At 39.8% G+C, this 20,409-nt stretch overlaps 1 protein-coding gene across 1 annotated transcript in view; it reads left to right on the top strand.

The window, feature by feature from the left end:
• The window catches only part of LOC124556461 (glutamate receptor-interacting protein 1), a 615,250-nt gene that overhangs the window by 406,722 nt on the left and 188,119 nt on the right, over positions 1-20,409 (top strand). The window contains exon 7 of the mRNA XM_047130411.1: positions 11,583-11,723. Within this exon, the coding sequence (XP_046986367.1) occupies positions 11,583-11,723 (141 nt within the window). The remainder of the gene's footprint in view (positions 1-11,582; positions 11,724-20,409) is intronic.

The following is a 20,409-nucleotide window of genomic DNA, read 5'->3' as shown; positions in this document are numbered from 1 at the left end:
GCCTACGTCAATCTGCAACCAGAGCACTATGTGAAAAACACTTTACTCTGTAAACAACTTGGGAGAAGTCAGAAGCACTGGAGTCACACAGTTTACATCCATATCCTGAGCAACCTTCAGCAAACAATGCATGGAGACAGTTTGGCCTTTCTTCTGGCAAGAATTAAAAGTAGCCCAACACTTATGGCATGCCAAACATTCATGCTGAACAAAACAGAAAGGACAAAATGGAAACAGATAACACTGTGGTTGTCGCAGCTGCTTGTGCTGGCCTTGGTCTACTGGACACTGAGCCCACATGTTTACTGGTCACCACTGCCACTTCCTTGTGCAAATTATCTGTCATCTTAGTGAGCACATCTTGTGACGCTATTGCCACATTGCCCCATGCTTCAATTTGGTCACCTGCTGCCCAAGAAACCACAAAAAATTCTGCTATTTGCAAAACTTCTGCCAACAGGGCTTTTTCACACAATAAAGCCTTCTGGTGCACTTCCTTATCCATAGCTAGACAGATAATTGCATCACAAACCATAGCCTCTGCATAAGAGTCATTATGGGCATCAGTAACAAATTGGCAGTTATTGCTAAGGCTGTGAGGTTCAGCTGCCCAGGCCCTGTACGACTGGTTTGGTTTCTTGCAGCATTGGTGGAATTCAGCTTGCACCACTATGACATGTATTCATTTGCAATAGTAGTTGGACAATAAACTGCACATGTGATCAGAACTAAGAGCTGCCAGTTCTTGTAAATGGGCAAGCTGACACAGTAATTGATACACATTGGGTAGAATCCACAAGAGGAATAATGGATTTGCACAAATTTGAGTTTGTCACACTGAAAGCCAAAAAATGCTGTATGTGACTTTTTTCGTAAGCTTCCCAATCCTTGGCTGAATCATTGTATGGAGAAAAAGTGGGTGGACAGACCTGTCTGTTAATGGAAGTCAACAAAGTGGTCACTACCAAAATAAGCTGTTCAATCAGGGCCAGTACCGTGGCATCCATAATCACTAAACCTGATGAATCTGCACTTAAGGACTGCACACACAGAAATCATTCCAAACTCTTTGTCAATCATGTAGTAACTAAATAATACACAAAACCTATTCAAGTAACACAAATATGGGTTTATTCATAAACCTCTGAATAATAATGGAAATTAGTCTCGTGACTCCATACATAACAAGATAAAAGAATCACACAGAAGGTGCAACATAAACAATACACAGAACAACTGGTGTGAGCAGTAAAAACTAAAAGAATGTAGTGAGGATGAGTCAGCACTGCTCTGCAGCTGTGTAGGTGTGAGTCACCATTAGATGGAGCAGTCAAGACTGTGCCATGTGCGTGCTTCCTACAAGTGGCCACTAGAGGTAGGCCTGTGCTGACACAGTTGGCAGTACACACATGTGGCAACACTACACTCAGTGTGTTCACACTCACCCGCACTACAGTTGGAGTCATGAACGATGGCATTTCAGTTTAGGCTTGTTATGGGTACCTACGTCACGCATACTCTCGACAGCTAATGAGCATTCAGCAGTGTTCTGAATGTTCTGCTCTGAAAGCCATAGCTAATGCGAGCATTAAACGTGCTTGTAGCGAATTGTTTAGTGAATTTCTATTTAATTTGTTGTGAGCTGTTATCACTGATGGTGGTGGTAAGTGATAAATGCTGCATAAGCAAATGAGGGACATAATTTGCAGGATATACGCTTCCTTCAAGCAGAAAGTACGCGCATACGTGTACTGCAACTGTCACTTGGAATCATCAACAATGTCATTCCTGTCCATGCCTTGATGTGCATGAACTGCCATCATTTGTGAATCGGACTATAATAGCATGATACTGCAAGCAGTATCTGAGCACCATTTCATCCAGTGCAAACACTTACAAGAAAATAAACACACACCCTGCCTGAAATGTTTTCTCTTGTCAAACAGTATCCATGATCTCATTTAGTTTCAAATATATCAGTAACATACCATCAGATGTACCAGTGTATACTATGAAACATCACTCCAAATCCTCTTTCCACCCTTTGAGTGTCCACTGATGGTGTTCATTCATCCCTGAAAATCTCTGTGCTCTGGAGTGGTGAGCAGATTTATAAAACTGGAGTGATGGCTTCTGTATGCCATAGTGAGACCATGGTTCTGTATGATATAGCTGCTCATAGGTTGTCATAGGCCAGGATTTTATTTTGAAATGACTTGTTGCTCTGTGGCCCATCCAGCTGCTGCTGTGATTTGTGATATTCAGTGGTGAGCCTCATTACCAGGTTGTTGCCTATGGCTATTGATTTTGATGGTGGTAGTTGTTTTGCAGTGGATATAATCATGATACATCCTTGACATGATGATTCAAGAAATTATCAGTGCCTGAGTGACCTCAAAGGTGGAGTTCCCATGCAACAAGCACCCACATTTTCTTCATCTTCAGATCCACTGACATTGTCAGTTGACCCCATCCTGCACCCAATTTTCATGTGGTATTATTGCATTTAGCATGGTTACTGGAGCAGTCTACCCAATTTAAGCACTGTGATTTCTGTTTTACAGTTTTTTCATCTCTTAAATAACAGTATGGTCAATATATATTTCGTAGTACATTATTAAACTTTCCAAAATGAATTAAATAGTCATGTTGTATGTTTATTATTATTATCAGAGTGTAATGTTCCAGCAGTTAATAGTGCATTGTTTTATTATTCTTATATTTAGCTTTTAAGTGCAAGATGTGTAATGTTGCAGTCTATTGTAATGTTCCATTGTCAGAGAGAATCCAAGGGCATCAAATACATAAAGGAGTTAAGTATGACAGGCTAACTCATTCAGTAGCTATAAACTGAATCTTAATTGAATAACAGATTGTGTGTGCAAATGTGGTTACTCATACACCATTATTTTGTTGATGTCTCAATAAGAACTGACATGAATTAGAAAGTTTTGTGATGCAATAATTAACCCGAACCCAAAATACATACACTACTGGCCATTAAAATTGCTACACCATGAATATGACGTGCTACAGATGCGAAATTTAACCGACAGGAAGAAGATGCTGTGATATGCAAATGATTAGCTTTTCTGAGCATTCACACAAGTACAGCACCAGTGGCGACACCTACAACGTGCTGACATGAGGAAAGTTTCCAACCGATTTCTCATACGCAAACAGCAGTTGACCAGCATTGTCTGGTGAAACGTTGTTGTGATGCCCTGTGTAAGGAGGAGAAATGCGTACCATCATGTTTCCGACTTTGATAAAGGTCAGATTGTAGCCTATCGCAATTGCGGTTTATCGTATCGCAACATTGCTGCTCCCGTTGGTCGGAATCCAATGAATGTTAGCAGAATATGGAATCGGTGGGTTCAGGAGGGTAATATGGAATGCCGTGCTGGATCCCAACAGCCTCGTATCACTAGCAGTCGAGATGACAGGCATCTTATTCACATGGCTGTAACGGATCATGCAGCCACATCTCGATCTCAGAGTCAACAGATGGGGATGTTTGCAAGACAACAACCATCTGCACGAACAGTTCGACAATGTTTGCAGTAGCATGGACTATCAGATGGGAGACCTAGGCTGCGGTTACCCTTGATGCTGCATCACAGACAGGAGCACCTGCGTTGGTGTACTCAATGACGAATCTGAGTGCACGAATGGCAAAACGTCATTTTTTTGGATGAATCCAGGTTCTGTTTACTGCATCATGATGGTCGCATCCGTGTCTGGCAACATCACAGTGAATGCACATTGGAAGCGTGTATTTGTCATCGCCATACTGGCGTATCACCCAGCATGATGGTATGGGGTGCCATTGGTTACATGTCTCGGTTACCTCTTGTTCGCATTGACGGCACTTTGAACAGTGGACGTTAAATTTCAGATGTGTTATGACCCGTGGCTCTACCCTTCATTCAATCCCTGTGAAACCCTACATTTCAGCAGGATAATGCATGACCGCATGTTGCAGGTCCTGTACGGGCCTTTCTGGATACAGAAAATGTTTGACTGCTGCCCTGGCCAGCACATTCTCCAGATCTCTCACCAATTGAAAATGTCTGGTCAATGGTGGCTGAGCAACTGGTGCGTCACAATACGGCAGTCACTACTCTAAAGTATTTACTTTCTACCAGAAATTTTTTACAACAATAATTTCAAAAAGGTGTAGGTCTATGGCAAAACAAAATACATGGTAATACTGAAATAGAGGATATGTGTACATCTGATCAGAACTTTTATTAACAAGAGATTTAGCTTTTTTTTTTTTTTTTTTTTATTTTTGTGTTGTTGTTCCTACAGTGTAAGTCCTTTTATAATTTGAATAAATGATGAACTAAATTTATGGAAAAATGCTCCTTTTTTAATACTGTATGATTATGGAAAATTAATTGCTCCAAATGAAAGATAATTTTCTACTGTAATTGCCAAATAAATATACGTACATGCATTTTACTGAATAGACATACTCTCTCAAGAAGATGAGCATAGTAAAAGAAAATAATCATGCAATATGAATACAGGAATTTTAACTCTCTTTCAAAAGTGTGCTCAGTTTTGGATTTGGTAGTAAGGTTTCCCAATCTCAGATAACGTTCTAAATTATTTCACTAAAAGTAGTAAGAGAGGTTTCTACATTTACTTGTTGAAGTATCTGCTTTACACATTGCAAAAGGAATGTCATAATAAAATATAATTTACTGAAATATCAATTTTAATATGATAATATGACAGAATGGAAAAGAAATGGAATATGAATTGAACAAAATGGTGTATAATGAGCACATAAGTTTTTCATTATTATTGTTTTTGTATAACCATTCACTTAATTTCATTGTGTAAATAACATTGACAGTTTTTGTATTGATTCTTTTGCAATCCACCACATAATTTGTGTACCAATGCAAGAGCTGAATGCACTTTGTCCATCATTGTCCAAAAAAAGCTGGAATGTAATGACTAGTAAGAAACTATCATTTTTCCCTCACTGAATTTGCAAATGGAACTGGACAGGGTGTAACTAGTACCTTCCACTCTGTACTGCATAGTGAGCTACAGAGTAGGCCTATATGTAATGCAGGTGCATGATAAAAAATTGGGAAAAAAATCTGCTCACAGTCTGCTTGATAAAATCAAGACACATTAGTTTAATTAAACACAAGAAAAGGTACAAAAATTGAAAAGAAAAAAAAACAGTAAATATATTTTGGTATCATTACAAAAAAAGTTTTGTCAAGGAAGTAAATTAGTCATCAATGATACAGTCCACTACAGTTGTAAAAAATATGAAAAGAAAAGCACAACCCAGTTTCAGGACATGTATCCCATCTTCACCTGTAGCAGATTTTATCAATAATGATGAATAACAGTTGTGAGTGTTCCACCAAGAGGAAGTAAATTTGTGTTGTATAAAAATCAGTACATCACGGCTCCTCAGATAAGTGACATTTAAGTTACAAGAGCACTTTTTCTGTTTAAAAAATTATAATATTGAAAGTACTTCTACACAAACAGTTGCAAGAGTGTATTCAGATCTGTCAATGCAGTTCTTTAAATTTACAATTTGATTTCACTTACGGCCCATCCCTGTGAGCCTTGAGTAACATATTCAGATAGACTGTACTTAAGAAGCTGTGAAATCCATTTCAGATTTTTTATGCTCTTGAAATAAATTATGAAAATTTTTGTTACTCCAGTATATAGCAAAATTTATTCTTACTATTGCAAATATGATGATATCATTATTGTATTGAGCAATAATGATAACACCTTCAGCTATATTTGCAACCAGTTTTGGAGATATGGTCAACCATCTTCAGGTCTCTAGATAAAGCAAATATAGTATTTATCATACTATACAATAGACAACATTATAATGTCAATATTTACTTTTTTAAATGATAAAAAGTTAACTATATTAGACTGAACCAATTTACATTATACAGGATGTCCTAGAAATGTTGCAAAAAGCTTCGAGGTGTTGTAGAGGGTGTCTTGCAGAAGAAATTGAAGATAGGAACCTGTGTCCAAAAACATCATCCAATGACACTACAGAGCTCTGAAGTTGTAGGCACCAGCAACTGCCACTAGCCCACCCCTAGGCAAATCTGACTTTTTATGCTGACAGACTGTACGTGGAACATTTCACAATGTTCTTTGTTATTCAGTAATCATGAACGAGTGCCACAATTGCCACTGGAGAAGATGAGGCTAGCTGCCATGTAGGCAGGCCTTGTATCTTATGAATGTGATCCCCTGCTTCCTTGGTGAATGATGGTGTCAGGCAGTGGTTTCCACCTGCAGTTTACTTTTCTCCTGTATACCAGAATATTTTTGGGGTTTTAGAGGGTCTAGGAGAAAAATAAACTGTAAATGGAAATGTATGTCTGGAACCATCATCCCCTAAGGCAACAGAGCATCACATTCATAGAAGACAAGGTCTTTCTATACAGAAGCTAGCTCCATCTTTACCGTCGGTGATCATGGCAATCAGTTGCAATCACTGACTTTGTAAGACATTCTGCCTAAAGTCCATCAGCATACGAAAGTCATGTTTGTGCTGAAGGGGTGGCCTGGTGGCAGGTTCTGGCGCCTGTAACTTCAACACTCTATAGTGTCACAAGATGACATTTCTGGACACAGGTTCCTACCCTCAATTTGTTCCTCAGTTTGGTGCAGTTTCTGGGACACCCTGTATATGTGTTTGTGACCAGTATAGCATTAAAACTATAAAAACATGAATTATGGATAGTGCCTCTACTGTAACAAATTAGCAGTAATTATTGGAAGACCAAATGCACTAAACTGTAGGTACTTAAGGTTGTTCAATAAGGTCTGAAACCTATTATGCTATAATAACCTTAAGAAGAGGACTGTATTCCACTTGTGTCAGTCACATAAAACTGTCAAACGCTGTGGTGCACAGTGCATCAAGAGGTGGGATGTAAACAAATAAAAGAAATTTATATTTAAGTTGCTTAAAACCTAAACACAGCTGTATGTAGGAGCCTGAAGATGTTTTATTGTACCACCAAAACTGGTCGCAAGTAAATAAAAACTGATGCATATATCTGAAGGAATTATCATTATTGCACATAAATACAAAGCTGCTGTCCTAGTACCTATCAGAAGGTGGATGTACACGAACTACTATAATGTGTTTTGCTGTTCGGTAGTCTCTTAAGGTTTACTGCTAGACCCTAAAATCAATGTGACTCAATATTTCAGTGATCCATCTTCAAGAGAATGCTGCTGCTGCTGAGTGCCACAGAAAAGTGATGCCAAAGCTGCAAATTGTAGACCTCTACAGGTATCAATACAGTACACAGTGCATGCTCCACCCATCACTGTTGCTGCCTCCAAGATTTGGCTGGTGGTGCTGCCTCTGGTAGAACACCAACACCAACAATATATCTCACTCAAGGATTACCTTCGAACGCTCAGACTGGCTGCACCAAAGAACGCTATCTTTTGATTGAAACAGTATGGGTTCTACATCCTGCTGAGAGGAAAACCCTTATCTTTATTAATCGAACTTTCCACCAACATAATTTCAATTGTCTCTTTATAAACACTGTTCCAAAAACCAGAAATACTGGTAACTATCAGAGTCTCATCAGATTTCATCCTGTGCCCCTCATTTAAACAGTGTTCTACAACTGCTGATTTTTCTGGCTGTTATAGCTTTGTGTAATGGTGATGTTCCAAGCACCTGACCTGATCTATGTGAATCAAACAGCCTTCCCACATTGACAGAATTTTTATATGCCAGGCTTCCTAAGCCCAAAATCATATTTGATAGAGCCATGTAGTGCCCTAATCTTGCAAGATGGACAGAATACACTCTTAATGTTAAAACTACTTAAAATTATTCTAATCTTGAATGATAAGTGCCCAACATAAGTAATAGAGGCCACAGATCTGCACTTGTCTTCATGCACCTCTGGGAATGGTCGAAACTCGATAACCCGACGAATCTGCTTCTCAGGTTCCCTTAAACCCAGCCATCATATGTGCAAGTTCTTGGATTAAACTCTCCACATCAAAAATGCCAAACGCTTTGCATACCAGAGTCTTAAAGACGTGATTGCTTTGGTACAGTGGATGGCAACTCTTAGCATGCAGGTACCAATCAGTATGTGTTGGCTTCAGTGAATGCTATGTCCCAGTGTACCAAACAAAAAAGGTTTCATCAGTGTATCTCCAGAAGTACACTGGGTGTGAAGCTCAAGTCCTCATTGCCCTATCCTCTAAGTCTTCCAGGAATAAGTTGGTGACTGTGTATGATAAAGGGCTACCCATAGCTACTCTCTCATTCTGCTAAAAAATAATGCCATTAAATGAAAAATACATTGATGTTACGCATGATGACAAAGCTTCACTGGCTCTTCATCCAGTTTGTCACTAATCAAACTGAATGATTCTTCCAGAGGGACTTGTGTGAATAGGGATATCACATCAAAGCTGACAAGTGAATCTCAAGGATCCAACCTCAAAGATATCAGCCCTCAAGTAATGTCCACCATACAGGAAATATGGTGTTCACATTTGCTGACATATGGGCTAAGGACAGATGTCTAGTGCTTCACCGGATTGTAAGTAGGTGCACCTAAATTACTAATTATATGGTGTAAAGCTACCCTTTCTTTATATATCTTTGGTGGACTGTATAACCTAGGGGAAACAGTAGCACAAGGATGGATGCTTCATAGTTACTTGTGAGTTTTGATGTGTTATCCCTATTCACGTGAGTCTCTCTGGAAGAATCATCGAGTTTGATTAGCAACAAACTGGATATAGATTTGGTGAAGCTTGGTCATCATGTGCTGACATCCATTTATTTTTCATTTATTGGCAACATTTTTGAGCAGAATGATGGAGTGGCAGTGGGTAGCCCTTTGTCACACATAGTCGCTGATTTATTCATGGAAGACTTTGAGAAAAGAGCACTGAGGACTTTAGCTTTAAAATCAATGTGCTTCTGGAGATAAGCTGACAATAAATTTTTTATCTGGCCTCATGCTTATGATACACTTAACTCACTTTTGGACCGCTTCGGCTGTCTTCATCCCGACATTAAATTTACTATAGAGGTGAAAATTGATGGGAAGCTTCCTTTTTTGGACATTATGTTTTACAAAAAAAACTGAAGGTACCCTGGGACATACCAATTGGTACCTGCATGCCATCCACCAAGCCAACACAATGACGTCCTTAGGAATCTGGTATATAAAGCGAATGCTATTTCCGACATGGGTAGGAACTTGCACATTTTGCAACTGGGTTTAAGGAAAATGAATACTCTGAGAAGCAAATCCATCATGCTATGGAGACAGGCCCATCCCCAGAAGTGCTTGAAAATAAATATACAATGAAGAGCCAAAGAAATAGGTAACCTGCCTAATATCGTGTAGAGCCCTGCAAGCATGAAGAAGTCCAGCAACATGATGTGGCATGGACTTGACTAATGTTTGAAGAAGTGCTGGAGGGGACTGACACCATTAATCTTGCAGGGCTGTCCATAAATCCATAAGACTACAAGGAGGTGGAGATCTCTTCTGAACAGCACGTCACAAGGTATCCCAGATATGCTCAATAATGTTAATGTCTGGGGAGTTTGGTGTCCAGCGAAAGTGTTTAAACTCAGAGGAGTATTCCTGGAGCCACTGTGTAGTAATAATGGATGTGTGGGGTGTTGCAGTATCCTGCTGGAATTGCCCAAGTTCATTGAAGTGCACAAGGGACAGGAATGGATGCAGATGATCAGACAGGATGCTTACTTACATGTCACCTGTCACAGTCATATCTAGACATATCACAAGTTCCATATCACTCCAACTGCACATGCCTCACACCATTACAGAACCTCCAACTGGTTGAACAGTCTCCTGCTGACATGTAGGGTCCATGGATTCATGAGGTGGTCCCCATAACCATACACACCCATCCACTTGATACAATTTTAAATGAGACTCGTCTGACCAGGCAACATGTTTCCAATCATTGGCAGTCCAGTGGTTGAACAGTCTCCTGCTGACATGTAGGGCCCATGGATTCATGAGGTTGTCTCCATAACCATATACAACCATCCACTCGATACAATTTTAAATGAGACTTGTCTGACCAGGCAACATGTTTCCAATCATCAGCAGTCCAATGACAGTGTTGATGGCTCCAAGTGAGGCATAAAGCTTTGTGTCATGCAGTCATCAAGGGTACACAAGTGGGCCTTTGGCTACGAAAGCCCATAGTGATGATGTTTTGTTGAATGGTTCACACACTAACACTTGTTGATGGCCCAGCATTGAAATCTGCTGCAATCTGCAGAAGGATTGCACCTCTGTCACATTGAGTGATTCTCTTCAGTCATTGTTGGTCCCATTCTTGCGGGACCTTTTCCAGCCACAGCGATGTCAGAGATTTGATATTTTACCAGATTTCCGATATTCACGGTACAGTCATGAAACCGTCATATAGGAAAATCCTCACGTCATCGCTACCTCGAAGATGTTGTATGCCATCACTCATGCACTGACTATAACACCACATTCAAACTCAGTTAAGTATTGATAATCTGCCATTGTAGCAGCAGAACCCAATCTGACAACTGCGCCAGACAGTCATCTTATAGGGGCATTGCCAACTGCTGTGCCGTAGCCTGCCTGTTTACATATCTCTGTATTTGAATATCCATGCCTAAACCAGTTTCTTTGTTGCTTCAGTGTATTTCTGTGGCCTTTATCCTTAGGCTGGGGGCAAGTTATTCAAGATTGGAAGACTTTCAAAGAGTCTTAAAATTAAGAGTTTATTCCACCCACCTTTCAAGATTCAGACACTGCTCAGCTCTGTAAAAGATGATTTGGGACTTAGGAAGCCTGGAATAAACAAAGTGTCATGTTAACAGGGGAAGGCTTACATCAGCCATTTAATTCACAGAGTTTGGGACAGGGCATGGAACATCGTCGTCACATGAGGCTACAAAAACCAGAAAAATCGGCAGTAGCAGAACATTCTTTAAATAAGGGGCACAGGATGAAATTTAATGAGACTCTGATAGTTGCCAGTACATCTGGATTTTTGAACAGAGTTTATAAAAAGGCAATTGAAATTAGGTTGGCGGATAATTTGATTAATAAAGATAAGGATTTTCCTCTTAGTAAGACCTAGTGTAGAATCTTGCACTATCTCACATCAAAACACATTTTTATGGTGCAGCTCACTTGAGTGTTTGAAGATAGTCCTTGAGTGCTATACATCATTGATACTGGTGTTCCACCAGGTGCAGCACCATCAGCCCAGTCTTGGAGGCAGGAACGGTGGTGGGGACCAGATACGCTGCGTGCCTATGTAGCCATGGCTTGGCTTCATTTTCCAGTAGGTCTCAGCAACAGCAGCATTCTTCTGATGATTGCAGATTGTTTTTCACAAAAATATTGAGTCATGTTGATTGTTGGATCTGACAGCAAACCTGAAGAGTTTACCAATAATTATTGTGTCATGTACGTCTATGAAATGTTTTGCTGTTTGTTTATCGGTTTTGTGATGTTCATGTTTCATGGACATGCTTTCAGGGACCCCAGAGGCAAGAACTGCTATAGTGCCAACAATTAGTCCCTGCTCCTCTTCTTTCAGTACTCTTGATTTCCGTCATCAAAGTAAACAGTATTCACGTGCACGTCGACAGCAAAATGAGGCAAGCAATCATGAATCAGGTGAATTTTTGTGGACTTTGGTGTGTAATACTTCACTGCTCTTACATATTTTCATATTATTATTTGGCATGTGTCATAAATGTGACAATTTATTACTCAGATATTGTGTTTTTAAAGTCCAACTTCCCATTTCATTAATATTTCCTACTACTTTCAGTATGAATTGAAAAAGGAAGTAAGATGTTCTCTGATCAATTTGTTGAAAAACGTCACTCATTGCATCAACAGTGGTTTCAACAGCAACATAATTATGTTGACTTTATTATCTCACTGAATTCATATGAAACATCAACACTACATTGTTACTAAGTTTTGTGTAGGCAGTATGTTCCTATATTTGTGTCATAATAGTTTTATTTAAGTTTTTCTCCCTATTGGTCCTGCAGTAGGACCTATGTCTTTCTTATTTTCAGCTCAGAAAGGGTGTAGGGGAAAATCATACAGGATGACTCTCAAAGACTATCCTGGCATTCCATTCAGTGTTTTTGGAAACTGACACAAAACTTAAACCACAATTTTTAAGCTGTGTATTTAACCTTTGTCTTGTCAAGTTGCAGTATTTTATGTGAATGCTGCACCATTTGACAGACTCACATGATATTTTATATGAGAACATGGTAGTTAATTTCAGTATCCATTGATAATGAGGCAATTAAAAGTGAATATTAGCTGTCGTTTTTTAATATGTCTTCAGTACCTGTCATCTTTTATTTTGTGTGTGTGATTATTAATGGATAATATGTCTTGCATTTCTGCTGATTAAATACACTCCTCACTTCTTTCACCTTAAGCATGTTTTTGTGTAAAAAATTTTAAGTTGTACCATGGTCTGGATTCCAGTAGCTGGAAAGGTCTGTAATCAGTTCCTATCAGCCTCATAAAACCAGGAAAGAGTATGCTCTCATAAATAAGTGGCAAAATATGCTTTGCAAGCTGCTACAATACTTAAGCTTCAAAATGAGTAATATACTTTTAAAAGTGCTATCATATTAGCAAGCATGTGTGCCACAGATATAACTAATGTTGCTAAGCTCATTGCTTTTATGTTGTGTAATTGATTAGTTATGGGTTTTATATACCAAAGTAGCACTTCCTGCCAGTTTAGCACATCAAAACCATACTAAAAATGGTGCATTTTGGAAAGATCTTTAATGTAGTGTATCAATGAAATTGCAGAAGTGAATGTTCATCAGTGGTGTCAGATGAAGATTAAATTAAAGAACACCAGTTCTACATGCCGAACTTTCATGGTAGCAAAGCAGTGAAGCTCTCACAATTTGGGGCAGCAGCTTGTACAGCATGTGCAAGAGAAACACAATGAAGGCTTTGTGATTACTTGATAAATTATATGAATGAAAGCACTGGAGATGAAGAAGCATTTCCAACTGTATGCATTGTGAAATTCAGAGCAAGTTTTGGTTGGTGAATGAGGATGATAAAAAGGGTGGAGTTTACATTACATTGCAGAACTATGCTAGCCCAGCAGTTTCCCACAGTGTGTGACAAAAAACTATTTGCATATGAGCATCATATAATCACTCCTAGGAAACAGCAAAACTGTTTGCTAGGTCATATGGGCAATATTGATCAGTGCTGTTTATTTGTATATGCTGTCAGATGTTACTGTTGATGTTAATGGCATTAAAAGTGTTCCTGTAAGGACTTCTAGCAATGAAATGGCCAGGATAACAATAACACTGGGTGCCTAGCAGATGGAAGAAAGCTCTCCCCATATGTGATCCTTCACAGGAAAATGACACTGAAAGAAAAACTGCCTGCAGGGCTTATCTCTAGATGCCAAGCAAATGGGTGGATGTCAGATGACCTAAGGCTAGATTGGTTGAAGGTTGTTTGAAACAGAATACCATGTTCTGTTCTTTACAGAAGGACAATGATGGTGTCAGATTCTTTCAGGGGACACCTCACGGAGAAAATTAAGGATCTGATAGCAAAGAACAATGCAGGTCTGGTCATAATTCCTGGTGGCATGACTTCACAACTTCAAGTAATAGATGTTGTTGTGAGTAGACCTTTCAAGGTTCCCCTGCAACAGCTTTATAGTGACTGGTTTCTTCAAGGAGACCATGCCCGTATTGAGGGGGGCAGAGTTAAAGAAACCCTCAGTACTCATGCTCGGCCAGTGGATCCTTAATGCTGGGGCAGAATCTCAAGTGATTCTCTTATGAAAAGATCCAACAAGTGCTGTGTATCCAATGCTATTGATGTCTGAGAAGATCTACGTCTACATAGATACTCTGCAACCCACCATAGTGTGTGTGTGGCAGAGGGTACCCTGTACCACTGATTGTCATTTCCTTTCCTGTTCCACTTGCAAATAGAACGAGCAAAAAAAGGCTGTCTGTATGCCTCTGTATGAGCCCTAATTTCTCATTTCTTATCTTCATGGTTCTTACGCGCAATGTAGGTTGGCGACAGTAGAATCGTTCAGCAGTCAGCTTCAAATGTGTTCTTTAAATTTTCTCACTAGTGTTTCTCAAAAAGAACATTCCTTTCCTTCCAGGGATTCCCATTTTAGTTCCTGAAGCATCTCTGTAACACTTACATGTTGTTCAAACCTACTGGTAACAAATCTAGCAGCTTGCCTCTGAATTGCTTTGATGTCTTCCTTCAATCCGACCAAGTAGGGATCCCAAACACTCAAGCAGTACTCAAGAATCAGTCTCATCAGCATCCTATATGTTGTCTCCTCTTTCCTAAAATTCCCCCAAGAAACCAAAGGTGACCATTTGCTTTCCCTACAACAGTTCTCACAGTTCACATGCCCATTCCACCTCATATCGACTTGCAATATTATGTCCAGAAATTTAAATGACTTGACTGTGTCAAGTAGAACACTAGTAATACTGTATCCAAACATTACAGGTTTGATCTTTCTACTCCTCCGCATTAACTTACATTTCTCCACATTTAGGGCTAGCTGCCATTCATAACACCAACTGGAAATTTTGTTTAAGTCCCTTTGTATCTTTGTGCAGTCACTCAACTTTGACACCTTACTGTACACCATTGCATCATCAGCAAGCAACTGCAGACTGCTGCCCACCCTGTCAGCCAAATCATTTATGTATATAGATAACAACAGCGATGCTATCACACTTCACTGGGGCACTCCTCACAATACCCCTGTCTCTAATGAACACTCACCATCGAGAACAACATACTGGGTTCTGTTATTTAAGAAGTCTTCGAGCCACTCACACTTCTCTGAACTTATTCCATATGCTCCCACATACTGTGGGAGGAGTGTCACAAAAGAAGAAATGCCAGTATGCTTACAAGCAAAGATAGTGGTTCCAGTGATGAAGACAATGATGACAATGTGTACTGAACAGGACCATATGCAGTGGGCCAAAATGAAATGGATTCTGTACCTTCCATGGCAACAACAATCTCAGAATGCATACCATTCTGTTCATTGCATATTAAAATGGTTGTGTATGGCAGGTTATGTTCAGCGCCTGAAGATATCATGTGGTGTTGAAACTGGTAGCATGTACTAAGCATGTATTAGAAAGAATAAATGATGGTACATTCAAATACACTGGTTTTATCATTATTCAAGTACTACATGTCTGGCTGTAATCCCACTTTCCTTCATGGATAGTACGCAAAAAAGAAAGCAAAAATAAAAATTAAAGTAAATTGTTTCTTTTTGTTTATTTTATTTCTCCTTTTATTATCAGAATGTAGAAACCAATAAATGGCATAATTTTAGAATAGGTATAATGTTAAATTTTTTAAGGAGATACCTTATATCCACAAAACAGTTTGTAATTTTGATTGGACAGATTATGCTAAAAATAAAATTTTTTCAATAAGACTCTTAAAAACATGGGTGGAAGTGTTGTTTTCCTCAGTATCATTTTGTACTTGGGTAAATATGGTCACACCCATCCACTGAGGACACAGCAGTCTCATGCCAGTTCCCATTCATTCATTATCCTTATTGCACTGTAAGATACACAAGCCAAATCTCATAACAACCAGCCAAATGTCTTGATTTATAACTTCCTCTGCCACTACCCTATCAGACCTGTCAAACCTGCATCAAAGACATACTTGTACATACAACAGTTTATTGTAATTGCTATCATAAATGCCTATGTGTTGCAAATACCTGTATTTTAAAAGAGTGCACTGCAGCATAATTGTTCAAGGCTTTGCTCATTTTAATTTATCATTTAAGAGCAACACAGACTGTCATACAAGTTCATGAACTCATAATTCCTTTCCTACATTTATTCTGAATTTAGCTTTGGGTTTGTACAGTTCTCGTCAATTTCATCTCTGAACAGTCTTCATCAATAGCATCTGAAGATTTCTATGCACTGTTTGTAAATAGTATAAAATACTATCTATTAACCTAGTAGGACTGTATGTGTTGTATCCTGTAGTGATTCATGAGTTCTAAGACAGAAAGCAGGGAATGAAAGACACAACAACAGTTAGATAAATATCATTTATTTAACTTCAATGGGTGTCAGTGGAACACAAGTTCAGGAAAATCCAATGTGCAATCCAGAATAATCCAAATCTGTTGGCAAGTCCATATTAACACTGTGGTATCACTAGAGAGGCTGATGCAGCATACTCCTATACTCTTTGATAGTGGCACTGCCTGTGCCAGGCGAAGGGCATGCAGCCATTGGTTGGTGTCTATAGGCGCTGTGTGGCTGCCTCTTGGGCAGTATTCTGAATGCCTGGTGTCAGCCTTTGAACTAGGAACTGACACATAGAGCATGGTGTATGTGGCAAACACCACTGTACATCACCCAATAAAATGCTCCTCTGTTGTATTTCTTATTTGGCTGACTCTTCTCTGGCAACAGTTGTTAATTACATGTCTATAAGTACACTGAAACATGAAACAAAAGTCAATAAGTTCACAGTGCAATAAAATAATTGTCCTGAGTCACAAGTAAATTGTTGATTTTGACATTAGGTACTTTGTGGCTGAATAAGTATACCAGTCCATAGGCACCAAAGCCTAATTTCACTCTAGCAATCTCACACATAGGCACAGTCAACTTGAACTGTTGTGTTGGCAGAAGAGCCAACACCATGTTATGAATGGAGGCTGAAATGCACGCGTTTTAGCTCACGCGGGCTGGCGTGAGGAGGGAAGGACTATACTGATGTGAGGTCTGGAACATGAAAAGGAATTAGAATTCAGAAAGTGGATGTAATTAGTTTGATACTTAATTTTAATCCATTAATGACGAATGTCGCTCTTGACGGTATGTGATTCACAATATTATCTGTTCAGAATACATTCATAGTAACTGAATATGGCACCTTGCTAGGTCGTAGCAAATGATGTAGCTGAAGGCTATGCTAAACTGTCGTCTCTGGAAATGAGAGTATATGTAGACAGTGGACCATCACTAGCAAAGTTGGCTGTACAACTGGGGCGAGTGCTAGGAAGTCTCTCTAGACTAGACCTGCCGTGTGGCGGCGCTTGGCCTGCAATCACTGATAGTGGCGACACACGGGTCCGACGTATACTAACGGACCGTGGCCGATTTAAAGGCTACCACCTAGCAAGTGTGGTGTCTGGTGGTGACACCACATAAACAACAGTAAGAACAGTCCACTTCATTATCCAGCAGAATCCATGTTGCAACAGTATTCATAGTCAAGGATTATTGGCACCAATTTGCCGCGATGGTGCTAACAATTAAATATCCTCGTTGCCATTTCGTTGTGATGGCAATCACCAAGTGGTGTATTACATCCCATAAATTACCATTTTCTTCAAAGGTAGCTATACAACTACCAATGGCAGTCACACTAAAATCAATACATTTGTTAAAGTCACAGTGTGTGCCATTCAACTCTTCTGAAGAATGTGAATGTGAACATTAATTATAGCATAGATGCAAGGTCCAAACAGTAGAGTCAAATGACCACTTTGACATAATGTCAAACCTATGAGAGTTAAAGCATCTCTTAGACACAAAATCCAAATTAAGTAAGTTAAAGGATCACTTAGATGCAAAGTCCAAAACTAAAGTTGTGGAGGGGGAGAGCTGGATGGTCGATCAATGGCTTCTTGGTGACCATGGCTTAGCTGCTCAGTGATCTTAGAAGTAACTTGCTGAAGTGGAGCTCTAGCCAGAACTGTCTGTGCAACCAGAACTGTTGGCTAGAAGCCATGTGGCTTCCTAACTACTGGTTGAGTGGAAGGTTACATGTCTCACTCTCTTCTTGGACTTGCCATGGGCATAATGGAATAGTGTGCCAACTTTGGTGCCACCTGTGATATTGCTGGTGCCACTGATCCAAATGGAGCCTTTCACAAGCCAGGCAATACAGGCAATAAACACGTTGTCTGAGTAGGCAATCCAGCAGACCTGGCTGTATTCCAGGAGGGTGGAGGGCATGTACCCCAGAATACCGCACCCCTGCCCACCCGGGCATGGAGGTAAACTTGACGATACTAGTCTCCTGCTGATGTGGTCCTCAGGTCAGGAAGAGTCTGGATGTGGATGCTGTGGCTCATCTGGATGGTGTCACAGACCGAGCAGATCTGAAACAGAAAAATTGGCAGCATTTTAGTCATAAACTACTGAGGATAAGGAGGAGGAGATTAGTGTTTAACGTCCCATTGACAATGAGGTCAATAGAGATGGAGCACAAGCTCAGCTTAGGGAAGGATGGGGAAGGAAATCGGCCATGCTCCTTTAATGAAACCATCCCATCATTTGCCTGATAGGATTTAGGGAAATCACAGAAAACCTAAATCAGAATGGCCGGAGATGGGATTGAACCACCATCCTCCTGAATGATAAACTACTGAATCCCTGTTGTGGACATACCTGACTGAGGTGTTTCCTGGCATGGGCCTGATTGGCCATCTGAGCTTCAACCACAAAGTGACCCAACAGTTTGACACTTTGAGCAGGGACCCATCTTCATCTGCCCTAGACGAATATGGTGACAAACACCTTTTTATTTAGTTTGAGTTTATGTGGACATGTGACAGGCTGTGGATCCCTGTCATCAATTGCCTTGACAATGGACAGCTGTGTACTTTAGAGTCAACTGTGTAGAAGATCCATAGGACATTGATCATCTTGAGCTGTGCTGTGGTATGTTGATCCTTTGTCCTGGACATGTTTCAGTTCCAAGGAATGTTTATCCTTGAAGGCAAAGGGTACATTTCCTGCTGATGGCTTCAGTGTAATATGCACTTTGTAGTTCCTGACACAAGTTGTCGTGCCATCACAGAGAGTTTGGGAATTGTGTATGAGGTCCATAAGGTGCATGTGGGGTATGGCACCTGCACCTAACTGTCTGTGTTGTGTACTCGCAGACCCAACTTGCTGAATAGTTAGAGATGCAGGATATTACTGCATCCTGTGATTTGACCACCAACTTTGCTGTGACAGTGGTCTCCTTGTACAATACATTAGCATCAAACTGGCTGCATGTTACTGTGCAAGTATTACTGTACCTGGTAAACTTACTATGGAACAGCCACAGCTGTGGTGAGCCTAACCATTAACACATTTACAAAAAAAAACTTACTGTGGAACAGTTGGAGATGTGGTGAGCCTAACCACTGGTAAGTTTGCAAATTGAGAATCTTTGAAGATGAACCCTTATCAATATGGAAATTAGCAAGAGTGACATTGATTCACACTTGTAAATTTAAATGTTTGCATGATAAAATTGCATGAACCTGTCAGCCATTGTGAAATGAACCTAAAAATTTTTCTTTTTCATTAGTAAAACTATTACCATTCACTTTCATCTGATGTGCAGAATTACACATTTTTGCCTTGTGGCCTCTCTTGTGTTAGTAATTACACTTTGCTTTTCAAAAATAACAATTTTCATGCTGGTGAGCTATAAAACACTTAAAACAAGAGAGTAACCTATTGGGCTCCTGTTTTCCTGTTGTGTCCTGACGGAAGATGGTTATATCCAGCCCATCAGTGCACTGGATAGTGAGACAATTCCATGTTTCAGCATTTTTTACTAATCTGAAATACAGTTGAGGGTAGGGGTGTGTGTTCTACAACCCCACAGACAATGTCATTGTTTGTTCAAAAGCACAGATGAGAGGTAAACCAGCATCTAACAAGGGCTTGTTCATCTTCACTGCACCATTTTTCAGACAGTCATCCAGTGAATAAACTGAAATCCTGTCCCACGCTAATGAATTCGATATGATTGATTACTCTTGTCACTGAGACACTGGAATTCACATGCCCACATAAGTTCCTATAATTGGACTGTCCACTAATGATAACTTTGTCCACTTTTCTTTGTACAGCTGAAAATTTTATGTTCAACAGCTGCTACATGTATATGTGAATCAAAGTAATCTGCCAGCTTGTTATTCAGCTGAGTGTATGTTAGTTCACTAGGATCTACCTCTCTGTTAAGTTGTTGAATAAGTCTAGATACATAACCACCAGTGTGTGCAACTAAAATGGCTTTCTGTCGTGTGTCACCTGTAATATCATGGACCATAAAGTGCTGTTCAAACCTGGCAATATCATTCAGCCATGACTCTAATATCTTATTGAAATTTGGAAACAGCAGAAGTGGTAGTGTCTTTGCTTGGGTTGAGTTAGTGTCTGGCTGGGACAATTTGGCCAAAATAAACTCCTGTGTCTGTTGCATGTTTTGCAACAAGAGCAGTAACTCTGTTGAG

This window comes from Schistocerca americana, chromosome X (assembly GCF_021461395.2).
Source record: "Schistocerca americana isolate TAMUIC-IGC-003095 chromosome X, iqSchAmer2.1, whole genome shotgun sequence".
Lineage (NCBI taxonomy): Eukaryota > Metazoa > Arthropoda > Insecta > Orthoptera > Acrididae > Schistocerca > Schistocerca americana.
Note: the sequence above shows the minus strand (reverse complement) of the source record. Positions and strands in the feature narration are given on the sequence as shown.